A 24,278-nucleotide genomic window follows, 5' to 3' on the forward strand; every position below is an offset into this window, starting at 1 on the left:
ACATTGTCAGTCATAATTACAAAACTTTTGTTGATATTTTTCATTAACATTTGACACAGAGAACAATGCATTTGGCTACAAAGGATAAATCCCACATTTGAATTATCCATGATCACAATATATTTATTTTCTATTCTAATATTCAATTTTAAAATGACCATAATGATCCTTTAAAAAGGGCACATGCTATTAAGTCTATTGAATCACTCCATGAAACCATAGCTTAATACCTTTCATGAGATGGTCTGAATAGCAGGGAAGTCTGTGTGCATGGTGGGGACAATGAACATGTAATGAAGCTAACTCCACTACAATGAAAAGTGTCAAGGAATAAAAGAGGGATCACCTAATGGAGGATGGATGAAAGGAAAAGTGAATTAATGTAAAACACAAAGGCCTATGTATCGAAGTGCTTTGGTAGTTTTATTCAGGCGAGATAACCACTGCAAAGTGAAAACATTTAACGGTCACAGAATCCATTTTGTACTGGATGGATAATCTTTGCGGTTGTGACTACCACTGTCCACAAGATGGCACTCTAACACTACTGTAATACACTGCACTGTACTTTAATGCAAGTATGGCATTAAAAGTTATGAAATGCAGAAATGCAGTCCATTAAACCTCAGTTTAAAAGAAGACAATAACACGCCAGTTTAAGGAAGGTTTGCAAATTGAAAGATTCAGGAGCTACACTTATACATACAACAAATAGTCTAGACTTGTCTGACTTTCAGTTACAGTAAAGGTTGAAAGTTGAAAACACAACAGAAAAAAACTCTGTTATTGTGACAGAGTCTTTACATACTCTGTGTACACTTAAAAACAAAAATCCCACAAAAGAAACCACAAGTCAAAACTCAAGGCAAACAGTCAGGATAAAGCAGAATAAAGCAGGTTGAGTGTCGTGCTGTACAGGTGGAATGGTTTTATATGTTTTACACTTAGTTTCTCAAACGGGACAAGGCACGAAAAGGCTCAAATGGTCAAATTTGAACAGTTGTAGCATTCCTTAAGACTACAGAACCAGCCTGTAGATGGCTTTTATTTTGAGGCTAAGGATAGGCCATCAAGATTTTTTTAGATAAAACCGAGTCATACAACTAAAATAGACTGACATCAAATGTGTACTCTCTACACATTTTGCTCTCTATATATGAAAGGGGCGTATTTCTGAAACTGTTACTGAGTCGCAAGGCTGGGAACTACAGTACTTATACATGTAGTAAAAACTTTTTGTTGAAATCATTTACAGCCGTAATGGTATTAAAAGGATGTGCGTGACCCCTTTAAAGTGCAAATTTTAAATTGTAATCCCTAACAAATTGGATTAATTTAAAGACCAATTTCACTTAGCAGTCCCATACGGTACACTTCTGATGTCCTGAGTCTCTTTCAGGTGTGTCCTTACTCTGCCCCCCTGCCCCCCTCGTCACCGCCATAGTGCTCCACAGACTGGTGCCGGTTCCTGGAGGGGGCGTCTGCAAACCGAAGGCCACAGTCTTCACAGGCGTACGTCAGCACTTTCGCTCCTCGACCACCAGGGGGCTTCGTACCACCATCACCAGAGGAGCTGGATTTGCCCCCGGGCGCTCTGGAGTGGGATTGGCTGTCGGGCTCCACGGCGAGCCTGGAGTGGGAGGACCGGGCCGAGGCGGTGGTGCTGGTGGAGGTCGGGCTGGTGCTGGTGCCGGTGCTCAGGTCGTGGTGCTCCGTGAAGAGACTGCTGGAGCCGCCGAGGCTGCCGTCGGGGCTCGGGGGGCAGCCGCGCTCGGGGGCCGAGGACGAGGGGGCCTGGTAACCCCTGCCCCGCCGGGGTTCCGCGCTGGACTCCGGGACGATACCGTGGACGGTGCGGTGGTGGAAGCGGATGCCGGAGCGGTTGGAGAAGCCCTTCCCGCAGAGGCTGCAGACGAAGGGCCGCTCGCCGGTGTGGATGCGCGTGTGGATCTTCAGCGCGCCCGACTGCGTGAAGCGCTTGCCGCACTGCGGGCAGACGTAGGGCTTCTCCCCCGTGTGCGTGCGCTGGTGGGCCCTCACCCCGGCCAGGTGCGGGAAGCCCCTCCCACAGTAGGCGCACGAGTAGGGTCTCTCGCCCGTGTGGATGCGCCGGTGGATCTTGAGCGCCCCCGACTGGCTGAAGCTCTTGCCGCAGTCCGGGCAGGAGTAAGGCCTGGCGCCGGTGTGCACATGCAGGTGGATGCGCAGGTTGCTGTGGGAGTTGAAGGCGCGGCCGCACTCGGCGCACAGGAAGCCGCCGGCCTTGGAGGCGTGCTCCGTGCGCTGGTGCTGCAGCAGCTGCGACGGGCGCGAGAAGGAGGCGCTGCAGTGCATGCACGGGTGCTGCTGCTGCTGCGGCGGCTGCATGCCGTCCTGCTGTGCGTGACCCTGCTGGTGGCGCAGCAACTGGGCGCAGGTGGAGAAGGTGCGCTGGCACGAGAGGCACGGGAACGGCGGGGGGGACTGCGAGGACGGAGGGGGGGGCCTCAGCTGCGGGCAGGGCAGGCAGGTCGTGAGGGGGCAGTGGTGGTGGTGGAAGTGGTGGTGGTGGGCGTGGGCATGGGCGTGGGCATGGGACAGGTGGGCACCCGCACCCTGCTGGTGGTGTAGGAGCTGGGCACAGGTTTGGAAGCCGCGGTGGCAGCACAGGCAAGGGAAGGTGGGTATCTGCGTGGGATGAGGGCAGCCCGTGGCAGGAGCTGAGCTCTGGGTGTTGGTTCCTTTATCCTGCTGCTGGGGTTGGATCGGATCGGGGTTGGCACCTCCGGATGAGTGGCTGGGTTCTTCCTCCAATGAGAGGCCCAGGCCCAGGGCGAGGCCAAAACTGCCTGACGAGGGGTTCGGGTCTTTGGCCTGGCGCTGACGGGTCGGTGGGGGGTGCGATGATGAAGAAGGGAGCCCTCTGGGCTTCAGAGTCGGAAGAATGAGAGAGGAAGAGGAGGAGGAGGAGGAGGAGGAGGAGGAGAAGGGGCAGCCTGGGCAGTTGCATCCACTGTGTTGGACTGGGAGATACAGGGAGAAAAAGCAGGAGAGATGACGGATTAAAAAGATGTTTTTGGAAACCTCTATCGAGCAAAGTCAACTCGGATATAAAACCATGATGTGAGTGAAACTAAACATGTACAGACTCAATTCTGGGTGACTTAAAGACACGTTGACTGGCACTTACACTGTTGTGCCTCCTCGTCTCCCGCCTGTCCACTCCTCTCCACTGGTAAGGAGAGGGGCTGCAGACCACAGACCAGTGTGCCTTTGTCATGGGGGTGTCTAGACTGGACATGGGAGGAGGGGACAGCTTTCAGGCCGAGGGCCTCATGATGACCCGCTGTTTCCCAAGAAGAGCGCAGAGCCTCTTGTTGACTGCTGTCTTTTCCCTGTTGATGACCGGGTAGAGAGCTAGAAGCCGGGGTGGCAGAGGCCATGAGGTCCCCGATGAACTGATGCATCTCCAACCAGGAGCATGGACCACGCTGCATAGGGAGGCGAGAGGATACGTGATTCAGCTGACCAATATCATATTCGGAAGATGGTAAAAGATTTTCTAGAAAATAATCTAGCCTTCAGATAATGGGTAGTGTTTCAAAGGGCTAACAACAGTTGGCATTGCTAATCATCATTTGCTTATGTTTACATAACCTCTTATAGAATATTTCGGATACGAACGTGTCTTCAAATTATTCCACACTTTATGAAGCTAACCTACATCTGAGCCCGTGCTTTTGAAATATCAACCCACTTATCTGACAGCAGGATAGTTATTTGAAATCCACTTTTATCATAACGATATATCAGCTACTCACGCTTGCTGCAAGCCTGTCTTTATCCATTTGGCATGAGGGTCCGATATCAGTTATTAACAAATCGCGTTGTGAATTGCTGACTACTGTGAAATTGGAACAGTTTATTGTAGACCCCAAACTAAATAAAGGTCTCCTTCCCGTTTATGACTGGCTGTGGGGAGCAGAGGGCTCCTTGCTTCGTTTCCGCCCCCATATTTCTATTTCTATGATGTTCAACCTGGTTCAACCCATTCTACCAGTTTATTTCCGGGCCTTGCTGTCATGTGACTTATATGTAGCCAGAGGGCAATATAATAGTAGACGTGACAGCTAGCTAGTTTACTCTGCCAAATACCATTGCTAGCGCTGGTTATGTCCTGAAGCAGTAGCGACACTGCTGGACATGTATCTATTTATTTAGTTGATCTCCGTTCTCCTCCAAAACGCGTGACTTTTACTTTGAAGGCGAGCTCTGGGTCTCTCCGGCTTTCGACTTCCTTGTGTAATTTTCATTATGGAAGTTTATAATGGAACAAGCTAATAATTTTGCAGGCTGAACTGCATTGCACGTCTTAGGACAATACAATTGGGAAAATACCGCCAAAAGGGGATTTTGCATTGTGTCACACGACCAACAGATGAATTATACTTTCTGCACGATCCTGGCCATTTTGCCTCCTTTCCTTTTGTTTAATAAACTACAACTTTAGTCAACTTAGTATGCCTTGACCTTAGTGTTTACCCTGACACCCCGTCAGCTCTCCCTGTGAGTAGCGACACCGCTCTAGACTATGCTCTGTGCACGGTATGGATTTTTGAGGGGGTTATTACCAAGAAATTAAACCAGCCAAGCAATAAAGAAATCGGCATTTTGATCAGATCGGTGAGGCGCACAAACCGGTGAACCTGTCACGTATATCTCGTTACAAAAACTAAACAATTGAAATTGTGGCTGGAAATAAACTATGATTACCATAAAGAATAGTTAACCCCAAAACATAGCCATGGATGCCATTCCACTAGCTTTTCGATGTGGACCGAGATATATATTTGTTTAAAACGTCCGGATGAAGAATCCCATTACTTTCGCCCAGCGTTAGGAAGCGACTCGATTCGACTCCACATCCCTACCTTTGCTTACATGATGAACACCTTTAGATATAAAACATTGCACTGTACTGTTTTTCAACAGCCTATGTGCATCTATTACATATCAAGTTGAAATATTTGTCCTAACAATCACTAATAATTAAATAATGCATAGCAAAGGTCAAATATGGAAAAAGGGAATGGAACATTCTACAACATTAAGAAGAGCCGTGTAATAATAAAGCTGAACTTAAGTCTGTTTGTTTATTTATACCATATCCCAAAATTACAAATGTCTAATGATGCCAAATCATAAACAATGTCATTCATCACCAACCCATATAGCATGAGAATATTTTCCTGCCGTTGGTGTTATTGATTGCCAACTTACTACAAAAGGTAAAAACAGGTATGAAAATGTATTATCTACAAGTTTGAGATAAATATTATTTGAATAATTCTTCATTTCTTCTGAAACAAATAAACATGGAACATACACTTAGCCTACTAATGATATATCTGGAAAAAAAACTTCACAGGGCCTACTCATTCCGCTGAATAATTTACCTTATTTACTTTTTACAAACATCCCTGTTCTTTTGTGGACACAGAGTAACCGTAACAGAGCAATCATGTTTTTTAGGATCCTCCCAAACCCAAAACAGTCTCTATGGAATGTTAAGAAATGTTCCATCTCAAGAGAATGAATCCAGAACTTTTTCCCCACCTAAATATCTTGAACAAGCAATCAGTCCTCAGCCCTCAAGTGACACTATTTAGCACGAGATCGTAACCTCTTGCTGGGTGGGCTGGCTGGAGGGGTTATGTTGGGGGAGGTGAATCCTGAAGAGGCAGGGGAGTAGGAGGAGGAAGATGAAGCCACGGAGGGAGATCGAGAGCGGGAGGGCTGTTTGGTTGCGTCTTGGTCGGCTAGCTTAGCGTGCTCCATGTAATGCTGGACCAGATCGCCTTCTAGAATAATCCATCCGCAGGTCACGCACTCGTGCGGTTCCCCCTCCACCTCTCCCGGCTCATCTCTCTGTTCATCTCTCAGGTCGACTTCCACAGAGGTGCAGTAAGATTCTTCAGCCGCGTTCTTATTCGCTTCCGATTCACGGTGATCATGTGCATCCGTTTCTCCCACAACTCCGTTCACCGTATTTTCCTGACTCTGTGCTGACTCAGGGCATCCATCAGAGGGCTTTACGGGCAATCTTAGGTCCAATGGAATCTCACGGTGACCTTTGACCTGAGAACCTGTTTCTGTCTCACGCCGTTGTGTCTGCTCCACTGTCTTCTTGACACACTCTGAAACAACATTGCTTTCACTTCTAACATCAGAGATCAACAGATTCGATTGCTCCAAATGTTCCCCAATGACGGTTTTTACATCTGTGATCAATAGATTTGACTGCTCCAGGGTTTCACTACTGTCACTACTGTCACCTGATATTAATGGGTTTGATCGTTCCAGATGTTCACTGTTGTTGTTGTCAAAAGCACTGGACTCCTTTATTACCTTGGGAAAACTCAAATCTTCCGCTTGTATTTGTGTCTCTAAACCTGATGATTTCAATTCCTCCTTTAGCTCCTCTTTAGTCTCTGTTTTCAAAGGAGCTGTCGACACCTTCACTCCACAAAACCTAAATCCATCCGTTTCCTGTCCACTCTCCTCTTTTTTGACTCGGACTTTACCTGAAACATCACACATATTACCAAAACTTGACAACATGCACTTTTCCGAGTAACTTGGGTCTGCGGGTTCTGTCTTGATCACAGGAGTAGTAAGGCCAGGTTGAGACAGTGTAATCAGTTGTTGCTGCTCACATGGTTGTGGAGACTCAGTAGTGTCCCCAACAGCAGAGTACAGCACAGGACCTGGAACCCTATCAGCATCACTGTCCTGGATTAGAGATGTCTTAACCAAAGGACCACCGTTGTTTTCTTCTGTAAGGACCCGAGTTTGGGGTTCCGCTGTGCTGACGGACAGATTGGAAGGAATAGTAGCATTGAAGGGTAGCAGCACTACCAGAGGTGTATTGGGTGGAGGAGCCTTGTCCAGACTGAGCTTCCACCCACCGTCCGCAGGCTGATCGGGAACTGTGGGCCCAGGTGGATGTGGATGTGCCTGTGCCCTATTGGACGTGTTCACTTCCTGCGTTTTGTTTTGAGGTAAAGTGGGTGCCTGTGCCCTATTCGTAGTGTTCACTTCTTGCGCTTTGTTTTGGGGTAAAGTGGGTGCTGTTATTTTAGGGGCAATGGCGTATGGTTGCTTCGTGGTTTGCTTCGTGGTTTTGGTTTGAACAGGCTTTGTCTTCTTCGTCGCCACCTGAAAAAAAAGCAAATATCTTGAGATTAGTGGATGCCGTTAACAAATTCCTGACTTAACACTGCTAATAAACGACGGCATTCTAAAGGCCAGAGGGTCAACAAAAACACACATGTACAGATCTAGTGATAGTTATTATTTTGCTTTAATGAGTGTACGTGTACGTGTACGTGTACGTGTGTGTGTGTGTGTGTGTGTGTGTGTGTGTGTGTGTGTGTGTGTGTGTGTGTGTGTGTGTGTGTGAGTGTGAGTGTGAGTGTGTGTGTGTGGGGGGGGAAGAGATAGAAATATAGAGACATACTGCTAGAGAGAGAGAAATAAAACTCCTCATGCAGATGTTCATGGTGACACACTTGCCCAAAAGTAACTCACCTTCGGGGGCGGTGTGACTCCGCAGTCTTTGAGGTGGAGGTCATAGCCTTGCTGATGCGGAAACCCCAGGCCGCACTGCTGGCAGAGGCAGGGCCGCCCCCCCACGTGACCCCCCATGTGTGACATAAGCATCAGCGAGGATCGGAAGCCCATGCCGCACTCCGAGCACTTGAGCACCCTCTGGTGGGAGCCGGCGTGCTTCTTCAACTCCTCTGCGGTGACGAACGTCTGGCCGCATTCCATGCAGCGGATCTCGTCGTTGCGTTGCGACCGTGAAGGACGCAGCAGCTGCGTGCCAAGGTTTCCCTGGTAGCCCCAGCAACCGGTCGCTTTCTTGTGCTCCTCGAAGTCCCCGCGGCTAGTGAACGTGGACAGGCAAGCCACGCACTTGATGGTCTCTGGCTTGCACTGGTGCTTGTGATAGTGGCTGGCCAGCCGGAAGTGGGTCTTGCAGTGTATGCACGTGTACGGCAGCAGGCCCAGGTGCGAGAAGCTGTGGCGCAGCAGCGCGTTCTTCTTGCGGAAGTTCAGGGCGCAGTCGGAGCACTTGAAGCTGCGGCGGCAGGAATGCCTCTGAATGTGGCGGCGGAGGCTCTTGGCCGTTCTGAAGCGTTGGCTGCACTGGGGACACCGAGGCTGGCTGGCCTCGCTCTTGTGCTTCTGGACGTGCATCTGACACTCCGTCAAGCAGGTGAAGATGCGCTTACAGTAGTCGCACTGGTAGAACTCCGTCTCGAAGTGCGTGGTCTTCAGGTGGAGGTCGAGGCGCTCCTCGGACTCGAAGCTTGCCTGGCAAACACGACAGCGGATGGGCACGGCCTGGGCATGGGTGCGCAGGTGGGCGCGGTAGTTGGCCAGGTGGCAGAACTGCTTGTCGCACTCGGCGCAGCGGTAGGGACGCACGCCCGTGTGTTGGTGCATGTGTTCCCGGAGGAGGAAGCCGTTGATGAACGCCTGATGGCACACACTGCAATGGTGCTCTCCCGCCGCGTCTATAATCAAAACAATGTTTACGTTTCAATTTCAATTTATTCCTAGCATTAGCCTTAATCAAGAGTGGCTTAGAATAAAAATACAATGTGCTCCCTGGGTATGGAATATATGACCCTGGTGTCGATACCACCTTGCTCTACCAGTCACTCTTTAGGCACTATTTTGGCATTAGAGACCTTGGTTTTATTAGACATGTTTAATTGTATTAATAGCACCAGAAGTGAGTAGCCACCCACTGAAGGAGTTGCTGTCTCCTGTCAACAACGAATGTTGTGGAGTTTCCCGTCTACAAAGGTAGCAGACATACATATTCATGGAGGGCAGGAGCTATGGGGTGATACCCCTTATGCTATGTCGGATACTTAAAACTGGATGGTTTTCACTGGCTGACCAGATGAGAATGCTCAGCGATGAATTAAGCTTCTGAGTGAAACCTCTGTATGTTTCACTTGATGCTCATCACTGCGAGAATAAAGCATGTTTCTTGACTGATCATACTCAGGCTGAGTCTCCACCAATCTTTTGATATAAAAACAAATACTCATCACCACAGAAAAGAAAACAATGCACAGCTGCTATTTAGACCACTACATGAACAGATGAATACTATACCTGGAGCAAATAACAGGTTATCATCATCGGTGTCATCTTCTTCCTCCTCTTCTTCTTCCTCCAGTTCTGAAACCTCACTGTCATCACTTTCTTCTAATGCAGGGTTTTCCTGACTGCCATTTGAGTCATTCTGGGACATTGCCTCATCTATCTGGAGCGCCCCCTTCTGGGCAGTGGCCTTCTTTTCTTGATTGCTTTGCTCTTCTCTTCTACGGCGGCCAACAAACAAATTGTTTTCGGTGGTAACCGTTTTGCCATCATCACTTTTTTCTCCTACAGCCTGTGTTTGTTTTGTGGTAACAACAGGCTTCGTTTTAGGGTTCGACTTGGGGGAAGCCGCCCTTTCAGGACAAATGTCTTTTTTTTCGATGACTGCTAGGTGATGGGGAGCCTGGGGATGGATAATCTCTACCATGTCGTGGGTGGATTGAGATGAGGGCGAGTTCACAGCCGGCACAGTAACCGGCGAACTCTTGGGAAGAGTATGAACATTCTCTTGAACCAGACCAAGCAGACGCTGGTCCACAGGTGAGTTTGTTACTGGAGGAGGTGATTTTGAAGGTCCTGGAACGTTCGGTGGGCTGCATGAAGAATTGATTGGGGAAGTCTCTTTTATGGGTATCTCCTCATCGAACACAGGAAGGTGGTGAAAACCCAGCTCCGTAAGCTGGATGTCTATAGTGAATTCAGATGCCATGACTGTTTAAGAAAAACACATAATTAGTGTTTATTACAATTACGCAGCAACAAAAACAATTATAAATAAACATCTGACTTCGTCATACTTAAGAACATAACTCACAATGTACAACGAAACTAAATGTTTACAGGACCTTATAGTAAATAGTAGCAGAATTAAAAGATAATTATTATGGGCAAATGATGAAAAGGGTCAAATAAAAAGTCGATCAATAATCATGGTCTCCATAAGCAATGGGCCGTGAATTGTGCCAGTGTCATTTTTACTTTCAAAACGTGATGTTACTGAACCCTTCATAACATCCTTCGACCCTCAGTCGTCCTCGGCTTAATTAAGTACATTTTAAAGAAATGTTTGGGCGGTGACGTTGAAATGGTCGCAACTGATGTTCATTAGCCATTGCTTTGTTGTTCATTGGCTGGTTAACTCTGACAATTAAAAGAGTGCCATTGAATTTCCATGACGCGGTACACATCTGCACACTGCAGTGTTGCAAGTATTTCTGATACGGTCTCTGCAGTTTATACGGTCTCTGGAAGTTTTAACTTTTTCCATGCTACCATCGTACCTGGGCATGCCGGTCTCTTAAGCCTAACCGGTTAGGTGAGATGCCATCCCCGCGTTTATATCCAAAGACTAAAGACTATCTAGTAACTCTTATCAATTACGTTTCCATTTCCTAAAGACGTGCTTTGACTAAACAATGGAAATACACCTGGATCGGCGTAGACCTAGGCTGAAATACCACAGTATCCATTATCCTTTGTACATTGAAATTATCTTACATGCTCATAAGCTAACAATAAAAGTATAATGCAAAACCAACTGAACAGAGCGACATTCGTACGATTATATTTACAAATACTGTCTGTATGATCTCTGTATTCACTTACCTGAATAAAAATGATGATTTGGGTGGCTTAAGAAGCTAACGTTAGCCTTCTTGCAATGTTTACCATGCTTTTGTGGATACTTCCTACTTGACAGAGATATATAAAAAAGCTTTAACGTTCCATGTATGTAGTTTAGATACGCAACTACAGTAACCGATGCACTGCCGATTGATACAATGGAAATAAAACGAATAACTGAGCTCCAGTAGGTAAATAATTATTCCTTCATTGGTCTTCACAATACCCTAAGCTAAAGCTATTGATGTTTTGCCCTGTGTATCGTTACTGTTGAACGTTGAACGGGAACAGCGTGAAACTAGCCTAATTAGTGCAGGTCGCTTCCGGTCTCGATTTCTGGATGAGAGACGGTGCACAATCAAAGTAAAAGCCCAAGATTACTGCGATATAACACGAATAATACGGTTTTACCGGTACTTTGATTAAATCCATATAGCGGTAAAGCATTTAATGCCTAACAAATCGCCCCATTGCACCAATGTTGTTAGCTTAGGTTTCTATATGTTTTAAGTTTGGTATATCAAACTGCACCAATTTTACAATTATTCAGAGAAATATCTCCCCTTGAAATAAAAACACATACCGTACCTCCTTTCTTATGGCACTTGTGTCACTGCACAATAAAGTAAAAATAATTACTCACTACATCTCTCCGATTTTCATAAATAATAGCATGGAATAATATCTATAGGTCGAATTGACATACAGTGCCCTCCACAAATATTGGCACTCTTAGCGGATGTGACCAAAATAGTCTATGAAAAAAAATATGTCTACTGTTTAGCCTCTTGGTCTTAATCAGTTAGTTATCGAACCTGTTGTTAGACGGTGTCAGATCAATCCTGCTGGTCAACCACAGTGGTCAAGAAATGTCCGTGTTTGATTAGTTAGCTAATGTAAGAACCCACTGGTGCAAACTTTTTTTCTTCTTTTCATTTGTTGAAGAACTGCAACTTACCTTATCAACTGCAGCCATTTCCCCATCTTTATCATAGTTTTTTTAAAACTCGGATCTATTCAAATTACAAGGGTTACAGCATGCTGTGCCATGTTGCACTAGTGGACCTGGGAATGGTGTTATCGGAAGGTTGATATGTTAAGCTCTAACAAACAGATTGAATGTCATAGTACAGATTAGCTATACTGTTCAGAAATTTGGCTCATTCAAATAATGTTAACAACAGTAAATACAATTACTGCAATAAGTACCCAGTAACCATCATACAGGTCAGTTTCCAGTCAAAAATACACAATAAACTCTGTAGCAGCCCCTGGGACAATTTAATAAGACATTTACCAGATTCATAAACAGTAAAAACTGTAAATACACAGAGACAATTTCTTGAGTAGAGCCAATCTAGATATTTAAATGCCAAACAAACTCATAGTACTCAAGGCATTTGGCACCTAAGGCCCTTGGTTGAATTCCACCAGGAGCAACATTGTCCATGATTCTTTTGACCTCAGCACTACAAACATTATTAGGGAAAGACTATTACTTCAACAATGAACTTGCTTCCCGGGTCAAAAAAAAAAGTTTTCAAACATGATGCTTATTTCATCAAGTTAACATCCCATGATAGACATTTGTCTTCAGTTAATAAAATCATATACTTTAGTTTGTTATTAAACTCTAAATTAAATCACTTAAACCACTCAATGAATGCCTTAAACGTAATGATTTTTTTTCACAAACAAATGCTGAAGAACCAAAGGCAGTCTCCTGGACAAAAGTTAAAACCAAAGACAACCTCTAATAAAAAAAGGCAAAATGAAGAGAAAAAAAAAATCATAAAACAAAAGGCAACATGCACCGGTCACCTCTACACACACATTTAGAAAATAAAAAAAAAAAGACCCAAATGATATTCATTAAAATCCATAATTAAAACGATATCATCCATCATATCTTTGACTCTCAAGGAGGACGTTGATTTGAATGACTTTGATGTATGAAGTGCCATGCCAGCTTGACCCAGAGACGTCTTGTGCTGTGCTCCGATGGAAGGAGTGAGTCTGCATCCCCATCTCGCACCAGTCACTTCCACAGGCGTCTCACAGCCAGCATGGCACCAGCGTAATAGTTTGTGGGCTACCAGAGTCCTGAATAAAACATTGCTGAACGGTTGAAAACTACTCAAATAAAAACTACCACATTCTGTTCCATATCACTTACACTGAGCATTAAAAATGCTGGGCCTTGGTTTATATAAAAAAAGAAAAAGCAAACAAAACTTGTCTCCCTTATCTTCATCAGCCACACACCTAACCAACAACAACACGCAGGAATTATCTCTTTCCCCTGCCTGCGGGCTTCTTCTCCTCCTCCTCATCCTCTTCCTCCTCTTTGGTGTGGCTCTGCTGGTGGGCTTTCAGATTGCTCTCTCTGCCGAAGCTCTTGCCGCAGGTGGGGCATGCGTGGCGGCCTGCCGTGTGGACGCGGCTCACGTGGGCCTGGAGCTGCTCTGGCCGTGCAAAGCTCTCCTCGCACTCCCCGCACGGGTGAGCTTTCCGCGGGTCTGCCTTCTTCTCCTCTGCTTTGGCGCTTGGGGCGACCTTTGGGGGTCGTCCTCTCCTGGCGCCACCGTCTACTTTGCCCGTCTTGGATGCAGCCGCCGGTGTGGACTCTGCTTCTGCTGCGGCGACACCTGTGTCCGTCTGGTCCACTGTCTCGTCCTTCACTTCCACTTCTGCCTCTGCTTTCTTCTTCCTTGGCTTCGCTTGTTTCTCGCTGTTGGCGGCCTCCTCCTTCCCACCTTCTGCTGCTTCTTCCTCCTTCTTCATCTTTCCCTGCTTCTCCCCTCCGCTGGGTGCGGTGTCCGTTTTGGGCGGTCTGCCTCGGGGTCTCTTGGCAGGCGGGCCTCCGTTGCAGTGCTGGTTGCCGGCGTGGTCCTCCTGGTGCTGCAGCAGCTCCGCTTCAGTGTTGAAGCCGGCGTTGCATTTGGGGCAACGGTGGAATCCAACTTCCGCAGGATCTTCCGGGTCACGCACAGGGTGCACTGCCAGACGATGGGTCCGCAGCACTGCTGGACTGCGGAACGTCGTCTGGCAGTCTTTGCACTGGAACTGTCGCTCCGGGCACACCTGCCGCCTGTGGCTAGTTAGCTGCAGATGACAGATCAGAATCAGAATTATTTTTAATGGCCAAGTATATTCGCACATAAAGGAAATTAATCAGAAACTCAGTGTCCAAAAGCATGCAAAAAAAAAAGCAAGCAATTCAAAACTATCCATGAATTGGATAAAAAAAAAATCAGCCCAACCAACAGTCACACCATATCGAATTGGCAATGTTATCATTCATTTGAAGGCATGTATAATCTGACACAGAACTAGGAGTAACCAGGAAATACATAAAAGCAGCTTTGCACCACTTGAAAAGCGAAGTCCTCAATCCTAATAAGACTGTTGAGATTTGAATTCCAATAGCCAACTGAAAGCAATCTTGCCTTCACTACTCTGAAATGTGGGTATTGCTTGGTCCACGCTATTTTTTTAGTTGACCATTAACCATTGACAGAGCCATGACTGTTTACGAACACCGGAGTGCACACACAGAACGGACAGCTAGCGGATCAGGACGAGAAATTTGACAAATTTGAAAAAAGGGTACACACACACACACACACACAGGCAACAACATCGTTGCTGACAGCATTTCAGCTGCAGATAGTGTCTCTTTCATCTCTGGTTTTTGCTTACCTCAGAGAAGGTGCGGAAACTCTCTTTGCAGTGGGTGCACTAGGAGACACACACACACACACACACACACACACACACACACATAAAGGCAACAACATCGTGCTTACCTCAGAGAAGGTGCGGAAGCTCTCTTTGCAGTGTGTGCACTTAAAGGGCTTGTCCTCCTTGTTGTGTGTGGACTGATGCGCGGTCAGCTCCTCAGAAGATGGGAAGGTACGGTCACACACATAGCAGGTGAAGAGAGTGTCACACTATCAGGAAAGATCACAACAGGAGGTAAATAAATGCACCAGTTGGGGTCATCCAATTCCACGAGTGATGAATTTGAATTTGACTCAAGAAAATTGACAACTTGTTTGCCATCACATATCCCAACCTGTCACTGGGGAGGCCGACACAATATGTTTTTTTCACTTCCACACACCCAATTGATTTTTTTTTGTTATAACCTGCACACATCTAATATAAAGATAAAAGAAAGCAAATAGAATGTTCTTTAACCTGACAAATGTTCCATTCAGAGTCAAGACAGTATTTAGTGTTGACACAGGATGTTTGCAAAAATCAAAAACACACAAAATGAACAACAGCCTTCAGAAGTGAGAGACTTGCTAGAGACTAGCCTCAGAACTGAGCAGATAACTATATGTAGGTACGCAGGCACACACCATGTCATTGTATCTAAACAAAGTAGGAAACAATATTGACTCCTGTTGTTTGTGCAATCATAACGGACCTTCCATATATATATATATATACACGATGCCAGCATTTTCACCACTGAATTTTCAATCTGGCCGTTTAGCCTTATGGACTGAATGGTGACCAGTGATTTTATTTTATTTTTGTTTTGCTGAACATGCCTGACTTTGCCAGTCAAATGTACAGACAGAAAAAGAGGGGGTTTGAGGCATGTGGGCCTGACCATTTGGCCAGGTCATAAAAAAAAACATACCTGCTGGAGCTGCTGCTTGTACTCTTCGCGGTGACTCTTTTTCATATGCCTCTCTTTGGCTTTGGAGTTGCAGAAGGTGATGAAACACTGGAAACATTGCAGGCTCTCATGCTGGTCTGGAAACAGAACATGAAGTAAACATTTCGGCATTTACACAAGGGGAATGGGCTTAATAGATTTACCGTGCAGTAGATGGTCACTAATTACCTACAACACTTAACATACTCACATGCTTGATTCATGACAGGGGGTTTCTGTGGGATAACAATCGTCCTGTAGGGTTCTTGTGGTTTAACAGCAGGTTCCGTGGATGTAACCGCCTCGCCTTTCATAACCATTTCCTCGATTTTCACTAAGTCCGCATCCATTTTCAATTCTGGACGTTCACTTCAGTCGTGCTGTAACTTCAAAATCGGGGGACTGGGAGAGAGGCCAAATTGAATTAGTACACATAGACATGACGAATGTTGTATACCCGGTGCTTCTGTTGCTATGTGTTCTAACAGTGGACAACTTGATAAGCACTTATTTTCCCTCACTTTCTGGTTCAGAACTAGAGGTGATTATTTTGGTTTCGAGAGCAAGGTCAAAGAATACGTTTTCAACGCAGCATAGCCCTAATCTAAGTACGTTATCCTTAAAACGCTTAACGTTGAATGTGCTTAAGTTAGATGTTATATTATGTTGCCAGGTACGATGCGATACGTTAAACTTAACTAGCTTACCTTAGCTAACGAAGGTGGGTAAGGTTCACGTTGCAAATACAAAATTACCTAGACGTCTAATAATATTTAGTTTGGCTTTTTAAAAGTCCCTAAATTACACCTGAGAACATATTTGCACGTAAAGTAGCCAAGCTAGCTACGCTAACAAAGTTGCAGTGGTAGTCGCATATAGCTACCAAACGATGATATGGTTAAGGCCCAATGTTTTTATGGAGCCTTCCGCTCATTCAATGTTTTCATACAATGAAAACAAATGTGTCTTTCGATTCTCCGCCAAGTTTTCAAGTTAGCTGCAGGTTCATTAGTATGACGAATACATTAAAGATTTCGGTACATGTAATTTAAAATGTATAAAACTACTTGCGTAAGAGAGCTATGCTAACTATCTATAGCATTCTGACTGGGTAGCCACCTGGCTACAAACACAAGCCCAAGTTCTGATAGCTAGCTAGCTAGTTAGCTACAGAAACGTTATTTGAAACTTAACGTTTACAGCATGCTAGTTTGCTAGCTGGCTAGCTATGAGGAAGTATACTCAATATTACCGGTACATAGTACGCAAACGTCTAAACACAGGGCGACACAACTGCATGTAATTGTTTGCCACTTGAATAATACACTCAGGCATACTAAATATCATTTTAAGTCAATTGCCTTTGTGTACTGTAGCCGTACAGTTTACTTACTCGCAGTCTCCGGTGCAGGGAAACCATGGACGATAAAGGAAACCAGTTTGGGTAATCATCCCTTGACACGTGACAAGGGTCTGGGGCAACAGCGTTGAGTGCACTGCGTTAACCCACGAAATAATAAAAAATACCCGGGCCGTGTTATTTTAATTGATTACAGAAGATCAGTCTGTATTTAATATGCATTTAATTAATAAGAAATTAACGACCTTAAAGTGAGCAATTAGGACCCCTGTCAGTTTATCTGCTGCACAAACCATAGACATACACATCTATTTTATGTCTATGGCACAAACAGGTCAACAGAGGACGCCATCTCCACTGCACTGAACTTTGCCTTGATCCACCTGGACAGTTCCGACTCCCACGTCAGAATGTTGTTCATTGACTTTAGCTCAGCATTTGACACTCTGACCCCTTCCAAGTTGATTTCGAAGCTTAGCCAGCTTGGTTCTAGGACATCGCTCTGCAATTGGACTTCAGACAAGCAGAATCAGTTTAATTAGACAACCTATCCTCTTCAACTCTCATACTCAACACCAGCATGTGCGATACGTCGCTGTCTGCATGCCTCGTCTCAGGCACGTCCACATCTTCACCCCCCAGACGACCATCCTCATCATCAACATAATCTGGCTCCTCTCATTCATCCGGCCTGTCGTAGATCTGATCATCCTACTCACCTACATGGCAGAGAGCTACTTTTATAAGATAACCTCTTGTTCATACGAGGTGCTAATGCAGCAGGACTGGCATATGTTGATGAGGGGCAATGTGTATATCCTTCAGCTTGTCTTTACTGTGCTTATCTTGTGCTTCACCTATTGGTCTATCATGTTGGCTGCTAAAAGGGCCTCAGGTGACAACAAACAGGCTGCTTCAAAGGGACAGCGCACCATGCTGCTTCACGTCTTACAGCTCTTCTTCTGCACACTGGAGGGCGTTAGCCCCTTTATAGAAGTGAAGTGAAGTGAAAGTCCTCTCTATGGCAGAGGTGGTGTAGACACACACACTCTGAAATCCACCTCTGCATTTAACCCATCCAGGGAAGTGACACACACACACTAACCCGGAGCAGTGAGCTGCCTTTGGCGGCGCCCGGGGAGCAGTGATCGGGGTTAGGTGCCTTGCTCAAGGGCACTTCAGCCGCGCGGATCCTTGAGATGAGGGACATCAATTTGTTTCTCATTGTGCATTACTTTGATTTTTTTGGCGTTCCACATTTTCTCAAGAGCGATAAGTCCTCTCATCTATGGTTTCAGGGATGAGAAGTTCTATTTTGCTCTGATGTACTATGCCTGCTGTAAGTGTAATCATATCTCCTCACACCCAAAGGTCCCCCCGCAGTGGCAAGTTAAATACCCAAAAAACAAGGAGTTGGGAAATACACCAAAGCGATAATCTTGTATTGATTGATGAATTACTTTGAAATCACATAAATCGCTAGTACACATACACTGTCGATTCACAGGTTTTGTATGTTACTGAGCTTTTTATCAAATAAAATACAATCCTTCTTTATCCACATGCAGGAGAGAACCAAGCTGAAAAACATTATCCTCCCTGTTTTGTAAGGAAAACCATGGGCATTAAAGCTGGTAAATTTCACCCTCTTTGTTCTATGTTAATTATTGTAATGTAGTAGTACGTTTTAATTAAATACTGTTTATACTAAATTAATACCTTACATGCACTGATGTATGTGTGTGTGTGTAGTTACACTTTATAAAGTTTTCTTTTCAACTCAATGCATACTGTTGATTTACTGTGTATGCAAATATTTTTCATTCGCAGTGCAGCCCTCTTTCTTTTTAGCTGAGACTGATTGCATCTTGCCCGCCCAGGGATATGTTTGTCTAATTTTATTTGGCCTTAGTAAATAAAAATAAACGTTTACAGAGTGATAAGAGTGATAGCAAGTGTTAAAGAGGCGGTTTTGCACGGATATGAATACAGGCGTGCCTTAAGATTTTGGCTTGCCCTTGGGTGTGCCTTGGGCACAAACAGTTTGAAAACCACTGCTCTACAGTATCAACATGCTCACTAGCCCTCATAGAGATCCCTAGTACCTAAGTGCAAGTGGATGCAAACAATGCGCTGCTTATTTGCTTCACATTTCAATTGGGGCCCATTAAGGGTGTACTCAGCCTCACAGTATTTGTGTTTAGCACAGGATGTTGTAAGTACTGATGATACTAAGATGTACAGAGTGATGAGGAGACAAAATCCTGTCCCAGAAAACTAACCATTAATACCATGTCCATTAAGTCACAGAAACTCTGCACATGCGCCCAGAGAAAGAGTGAGAGCAGAGGGAGAGGGAGGGAGGCGAGTAGAGAGAGAGCGAGAGAGGAGGGTGAAGAGAAGAGAGAGATGGAGTAGAGGGTGAGGGAGGGAGAAGAGTAGAGAGAGAGAGAGAGAAAGAGAGAGTAGAGTAGAGAGAGGGTCAGAGAGAGAGAGAGGAGGGAATGGAGTGGAGTGGCTAAGCACGTAGAGTGCAGGAGTCTCTGGCTACAGAACAATCCAAGTCCTTTGACTAGCTTTCCCTTAAATACCTGATATAATAATTCATCACATGAAATTTGGTGTTTACTGATAGGGATCACACAGACACACAGACAAATGAAGGGGTATGTCACCTCCTGAGGGGGGTCACCTGCAGCTCTCAGAGACCAGAATTCCCATGTTTCAGAGTTCTATGTTGAAACTGATCTATTCAGCTGCAGGACTGAGACTACTCTGACTGAGACCATTCAAATGAAGCATGACAAATAAATCATCTTACAATGCAATAAAACACTGCAACAAAAGCTGTGAGGTGTGAGAAAGAGAATGAAGCTGTCTTAAAGGTCCACTCCACAGTGTAACTCACTGGGATATGGGCTTCAGCATACTCAGCAGTAAGCAGTACTGTGTGAACGGTATACAAAATACTTACATGCAAAACTTCAGTATTGTAAAATCAAACGTCTTACATTTAGTCTGGAAGGGGAATTAAGAGTCAACATGTTACAAGAATCTGTTCTAAAAATGGTTCTGAACAGTGTTTCCCAATATTGTGTATTTTACACTAGGTTCCCTTTTTCAGCCATTTTGATACTTTTGTTTACATTTTAAACTGTCAAAATATGTCAAAAAGACCTTACATTGATCTGCCCTGAAGACAAGTTACTGTAAACATCAATACTTCCTTGAAGGTGAAAGTTGGACAGGGGCCAGGAAGAGTTCTGAACCACAAAAAGGTCAGATATTTGAACTGTCATGTCAGTGACAGATGGGTTGATGATAAAGAAAGATACAGATAGGGAGGCCTTTCCTTTCCGCATAGTTTTTGACAAAACTGTGTACCCATTGTTCTTACACAAGAACGAGAGAGTTTATTTGTTTCATGCGAATGCACAAACAAACACACACAAACAAACACACACACAAAATGTGAATTTAAAGGCACCCAGTGCAACTTTATAGGCTTGAGACTCGAAAAATAAACATTGAATTTCTAGTCTTTTTTACACATAGTAAGTTTCAATAACTCCGTACCATTACATATCGACATTCAAGGAGCAAAGATGAGACGTTGTAGTGTGCTGAGAACTGATAGAAAATCGTAAACAACAACAATCGCAGGTGGGGAGAGGCCATTTTTCAATTGACTGGAATCCTGCTTTATTTATTGGTGGCACCAATAAATAAAGGGCTACGCTCTTGCGGCTAGTTTTAGCGCTCTTTTTAACACCCAAAGTATCAAATAATGATGCAAATGTGCTAATATGGTGAAGTAAATGTCAATATCATAAAGATGGTCTTATCCAGAATATTTCCATTTTGATGCCTTAAAGTTGCACTGGGTGCCTTTAAGCTGAAGATGTCATTCTGTGGTCATGACACATTGAAGTGTTTCCAAACGCTACTGTGCTTGTTTCAGTCCATTTAAATAATTGATATCACCCTCTCAATTATCCACAGATGAAAAATAAAAAGTCCTCAAAATGCATCTGACTGGGTCTGTGAGGAAAGTTGGATTAAGGCCAAATGGGGAAAGGAATTGAACGTATCACGCCAGAATGGCTTAGCAAGTGTGAACTATACAGCAGCCCACTCCAAAGTCAAAGACCTGGAGGTAATTTGGACGGAAAAATGTATCCAGCTACTTCATCACACAGGAGTAAACAGAGGAGTTCTCAGCAGACATGTGTGATATGTGTCATGTATCATGTTACAGTCATGTTACAAGAATCTGTTCTAAAAATGGTTCTGGACAGTGTTTCCCAATATTGTGTATTTTACACTAAGGTTCCCTTTTTCAGCCATTTTAAACTGTCAAAATATGTCGGAAAGACCTTACATTGATCTGCACTGAAGACAAGTGTAAACATCAATACTTCCTTGAAGGTGAAAGTTGGACAGGGGCCAGGACACTAAAAGTCAGATATTTGAATTTTCATGTCAGTGACAGATGGGTTGATGATAAAGAGAGATACAGATAGTGGCGCCTCTCCTTTCCGCATAGTTTTTACTCCAATTCTGACATAGTTCTGGTTCCCACAAGACAAAACAGTTGACCCATTGTTCTTACACAAGAAAGAGAGAGTTGATTTGTTTCAAGCGTATGCACAAACACAAACACACACACACACACATTTAAAATGTGAATTTAAGCTGAAGATGTAATTCTGAGGTCATGACACACTGAAGTGTTTCCAAATGCTACTGTGCTTGTTTCAGTCCATTTGAATAATTCATATCACCCTCTAAATTATCCATTAAAAAAAATGATCCATGAAAAATGAAAAGTCCTCAAAATACAGTGCCACTTTAAAGTATGTGAACCCCTTGACCACTTAGGAGTTTTCTGTTGTTTTACCATGATTTTTCATTTTTTTCATCACCAATTTTCCATAGAAGGAATGTCAGGTTTATGTTTATCATTAGCATGTACTTTTTTTAGAGGGAATTGTTTGAGTAGCCAAAAGACTACATGAAACACGGAATTAGTCCATTTCAAAAGTAAGTGAACACCCAGCTGAATTGGTAAAGTCAAGCAGGTAACAGATTCAGTGAAACTTATTTGGGTGCTTAATTAGTCAATTAAGCAAACCGATCATCTGAGACATCCTTAGGGAAAGGTTTGCGCAACACAGATTAAAAGAGAGAGGAAACCAACCAAACTACTGTAGTGCCAAGGTGTACCCACACAGATCAACAATGCCGAAAGGAAACGAGAAATCCGAGAACATCAGGAAGAAGGTTCTGACAGCCCATCAGTCTTGGGAAAGCTATAAGACCATCTCCAAAAGATTCCAGCTCCATCCATCCATCCAAGACAAATAATTTAGAAATGGAGGGCATTCAACATGACCGCATCTCTGCCTAGAAGTGGACGCCCATCAAGACCATCACCAAGAAGCACCAGAAGAAGAATAAATCAGGTAAAAGTCAACCCACACATCACCTCTAAAGAGTTTCAGACCTCTCTGGCAGCATCTGGGGTAAATGTACATGGGTCTACAATCAGACGAAAATTGAATAGACATGACATTCATGATCGGGTTGCTAGAAGGAAGCCTCTGCTCTCAAGAAAGAACAAAACTGCCCGTTTCAACTTTGCCCGAGAGCACTTGGATAAACCAAAGGCCTTCTGGAAGTCCCTTCTTTGGACAGATGAGTCCGAGATAGAATTATTTTGTCAAGATCAAAACCAACAATTTTCGTCTGATTGTAGACCCATGTACATTTACCCCAGATGCTGCCAGAGAGGTCCGAAACTCTTTAGAGGTGATGTGTGGGTTGACTTTTACCTGATTTATTCTTCTTCTGGTGCTTCTTGGTGATAGTCTTGATGGGCGTCCACTTCTAGGCAGAGATGCGGTCATGTTGAATGCCCTCCATTTCAAAATTATTTGTCTTGGATGGATGGATGGAGCTGGAATCTTTTGGAGATGGTCTTATAGCTTTCCCAAGACTGATGGGCTGTCAGTACCTTCTTCCTGATGTTCTCGGATATCTCGTTTCCTCTCGGCATTGTTGATCTGTGTGGGTACACCTTGGCACTACAGTAGTTTGGTTGGTTCCCTCTCTCTTTTAATCTGTGTTGCCCAAACCTTTCCCTAAGGATGTCTCAGATGATCGGTTTGCTCAATTGACTAATTAATCACCCAAATAAGTTGCACTGAATCTGTTACCTGCTAGACTTTATCAATTCAGCTGGGGGTTCACTTACTTTTGAAATGGACTAATTCCATGTTTCATGTAGCTTTTTGGGTACTCAAACTATTTCCTCTAAACAAGTACATGCAAATGATAAACATGAACCTGACATTTCATCTATGGAAAATTGGTGATAAAAAAATGAAAAATCATGGTAAAACAACAGAAAACGCTTAAGTGCTCAAAGGGTTCACATACTTTCAAGTGGCACTGTACATCTGACTCGGTCTGTGAGGAAAGCTGGATTAAGGCCAAATGAGGAAAGGAATTGAACGTATCACGCCAGACAAAAGGCTGTGAAGTGTGAACTAAACAGCAGCCCACTCCAAAGTCAAAGACCTGCAGGGAATTTGGGCGGGAAAACGTATCCAGCTCCTTCATCACACCCAACACTAGCAGTAAACAGAGGAGTTCTCAGCAGACATGTGTGATATGTGGGAGAAAAGAAGCAAATCACACACTTTTTTGGGGGAAATTCATAATTACACTAATTTTGAGAAACTGAACGAGGGGGGGACAAAACAAAGGAATAAAGAAAATAAAGAAACCACTCTAGCCTGTGATGAACAATTAATGCACTCTCACTAACAATACTAACTACAATCAACAGGCTAGAGGAAAAATATAACAAAGGCTAGTCAGGCTATAAACAACACCACAATCATACGTGTAGAGAACAGCAACGAGGCAATGCCGGTTGCAGTTGATCAATGTCTAAAAACATAAACAGACAATTAATACAGGTCGTAACTTTTTTTTGTCCGTATGATTCAGTCACCACACATTACAGGGTAAATACTCATCATGTTTACCACACTTCAGTTAAAATACAGTGTACAACAACAGTTAAGTTTGGTGTGACATTATCGTACCTTTGAAACGGAAACGATCACACAAACCCAGGTACAGCACAGTTCAGTCAGCGTCTGCTTCCCCACCCACACACACACTCCGCACTTCAAGAAAGCACCCACGTCCTGGCTTCCTCACAGTCACACCAGTGCCAGCAACAGAGTAACAGTAGGGATAGGCACACTCTACTTCAAAAAAATGATTGCGTTTTCGGGTGCGAGTAAAAGAATCTTAACTTTGAGTAGAATAAAACCGCACTCTCAAGCTTTTCACATTGATATTAAGACCAGTTTATTTACAGACGCGTTTCGGCCTAAGCCATAGTCAGTGTGTAGTGTGGACACCAGAATGGATGCTTTTTAT

At 44.3% G+C, this 24,278-nt stretch overlaps 3 protein-coding genes and 1 pseudogene across 4 annotated transcripts; 1 reads left to right on the forward strand and 3 right to left on the reverse strand.

Moving 5' to 3' along the window:
* Nucleotides 1-509: 509 nt before the first annotated feature.
* On the reverse strand, nucleotides 510-3,901 carry LOC308380691 (uncharacterized protein). The gene is made up of 3 exons (XM_080858097.1): nucleotides 3,801-3,901; nucleotides 3,170-3,470; nucleotides 510-3,002 (listed from the first exon to the last, which is right to left on the reverse strand). The coding sequence occupies exons 1-3, from the start codon at nucleotides 3,825-3,827 to the stop codon at nucleotides 1,408-1,410; spliced, it is 1,923 nt and encodes a 640-aa protein (XP_080714223.1). The 5' UTR covers nucleotides 3,828-3,901; the 3' UTR covers nucleotides 510-1,407.
* A 1,739-nt stretch (nucleotides 3,902-5,640) lies between these two features.
* Nucleotides 5,641-9,313, reverse strand: LOC308380693 (uncharacterized protein; the record flags this gene model as incomplete). Its single annotated transcript, XM_080858099.1, has 4 exons — nucleotides 5,641-6,176; nucleotides 6,564-7,197; nucleotides 7,570-8,561; nucleotides 9,175-9,313. The coding sequence occupies 4 exons, from the start codon at nucleotides 9,311-9,313 to the stop codon at nucleotides 5,641-5,643; spliced, it is 2,301 nt and encodes a 766-aa protein (XP_080714225.1).
* Nucleotides 9,314-12,043: 2,730 nt separating this feature from the next.
* Nucleotides 12,044-16,899, reverse strand: znf576.2 (zinc finger protein 576, tandem duplicate 2). Its single transcript, XM_080858234.1, has 5 exons — nucleotides 16,854-16,899; nucleotides 15,672-15,862; nucleotides 15,443-15,558; nucleotides 14,595-14,738; nucleotides 12,044-13,890 (listed from the first exon to the last, which is right to left on the reverse strand). Exons 2-5 carry the CDS (start codon nucleotides 15,808-15,810, stop codon nucleotides 13,075-13,077), a joined length of 1,215 nt encoding a protein of 404 aa, XP_080714360.1. The 5' UTR covers nucleotides 15,811-15,862; nucleotides 16,854-16,899; the 3' UTR covers nucleotides 12,044-13,074.
* LOC308380694 (odorant receptor 131-2-like) lies at nucleotides 16,879-18,257 on the forward strand (annotated as a pseudogene). Its single transcript has 4 exons — nucleotides 16,879-16,904; nucleotides 17,155-17,224; nucleotides 17,400-17,816; nucleotides 18,005-18,257. The product of its transcript is annotated as an odorant receptor 131-2-like (transcript).
* The last annotated feature ends 6,021 nt before the right edge of the window (nucleotides 18,258-24,278 follow it).

This window comes from Sprattus sprattus (genome assembly GCF_963457725.1).
Source record: "Sprattus sprattus genome assembly, chromosome: 19".
In the NCBI taxonomy this organism is placed as follows: Eukaryota; Metazoa; Chordata; class Actinopteri; order Clupeiformes; family Clupeidae; genus Sprattus; species Sprattus sprattus.

Bases quoted from the DNA above. Each gene is read 5' to 3' on its own strand.
- LOC308380691 (XM_080858097.1), bottom strand. From the start codon at position 3,827: ATGGATAAAGACAGGCTTGCAGCAAGC. The intron at 3,471-3,800 runs GTGAGTAGCTGA...CTCCCTATGCAG, and splicing joins AAGACAGGCTTGCAGCAAGC to CGTGGTCCATGCTCCTGGTT. The intron at 3,003-3,169 runs GTAAGTGCCAGT...TGTATCTCCCAG, and splicing joins AGACGAGGAGGCACAACAGT to TCCAACACAGTGGATGCAAC.
- znf576.2 (XM_080858234.1), bottom strand. From the start codon at position 15,810: ATGGATGCGGACTTAGTGAAAATCGAGGAAATGGTTATGAAAGGCGAG. The intron at 14,739-15,442 runs GTATGTTTTTTT...CTTTCCTGATAG, and splicing joins ACAAGCAGCAGCTCCAGCAG to TGTGACACTCTCTTCACCTG. The intron at 13,891-14,594 runs GTAAGCACGATG...TGTCATCTGCAG, and splicing joins GCTTCCGCACCTTCTCTGAG to CTAACTAGCCACAGGCGGCA.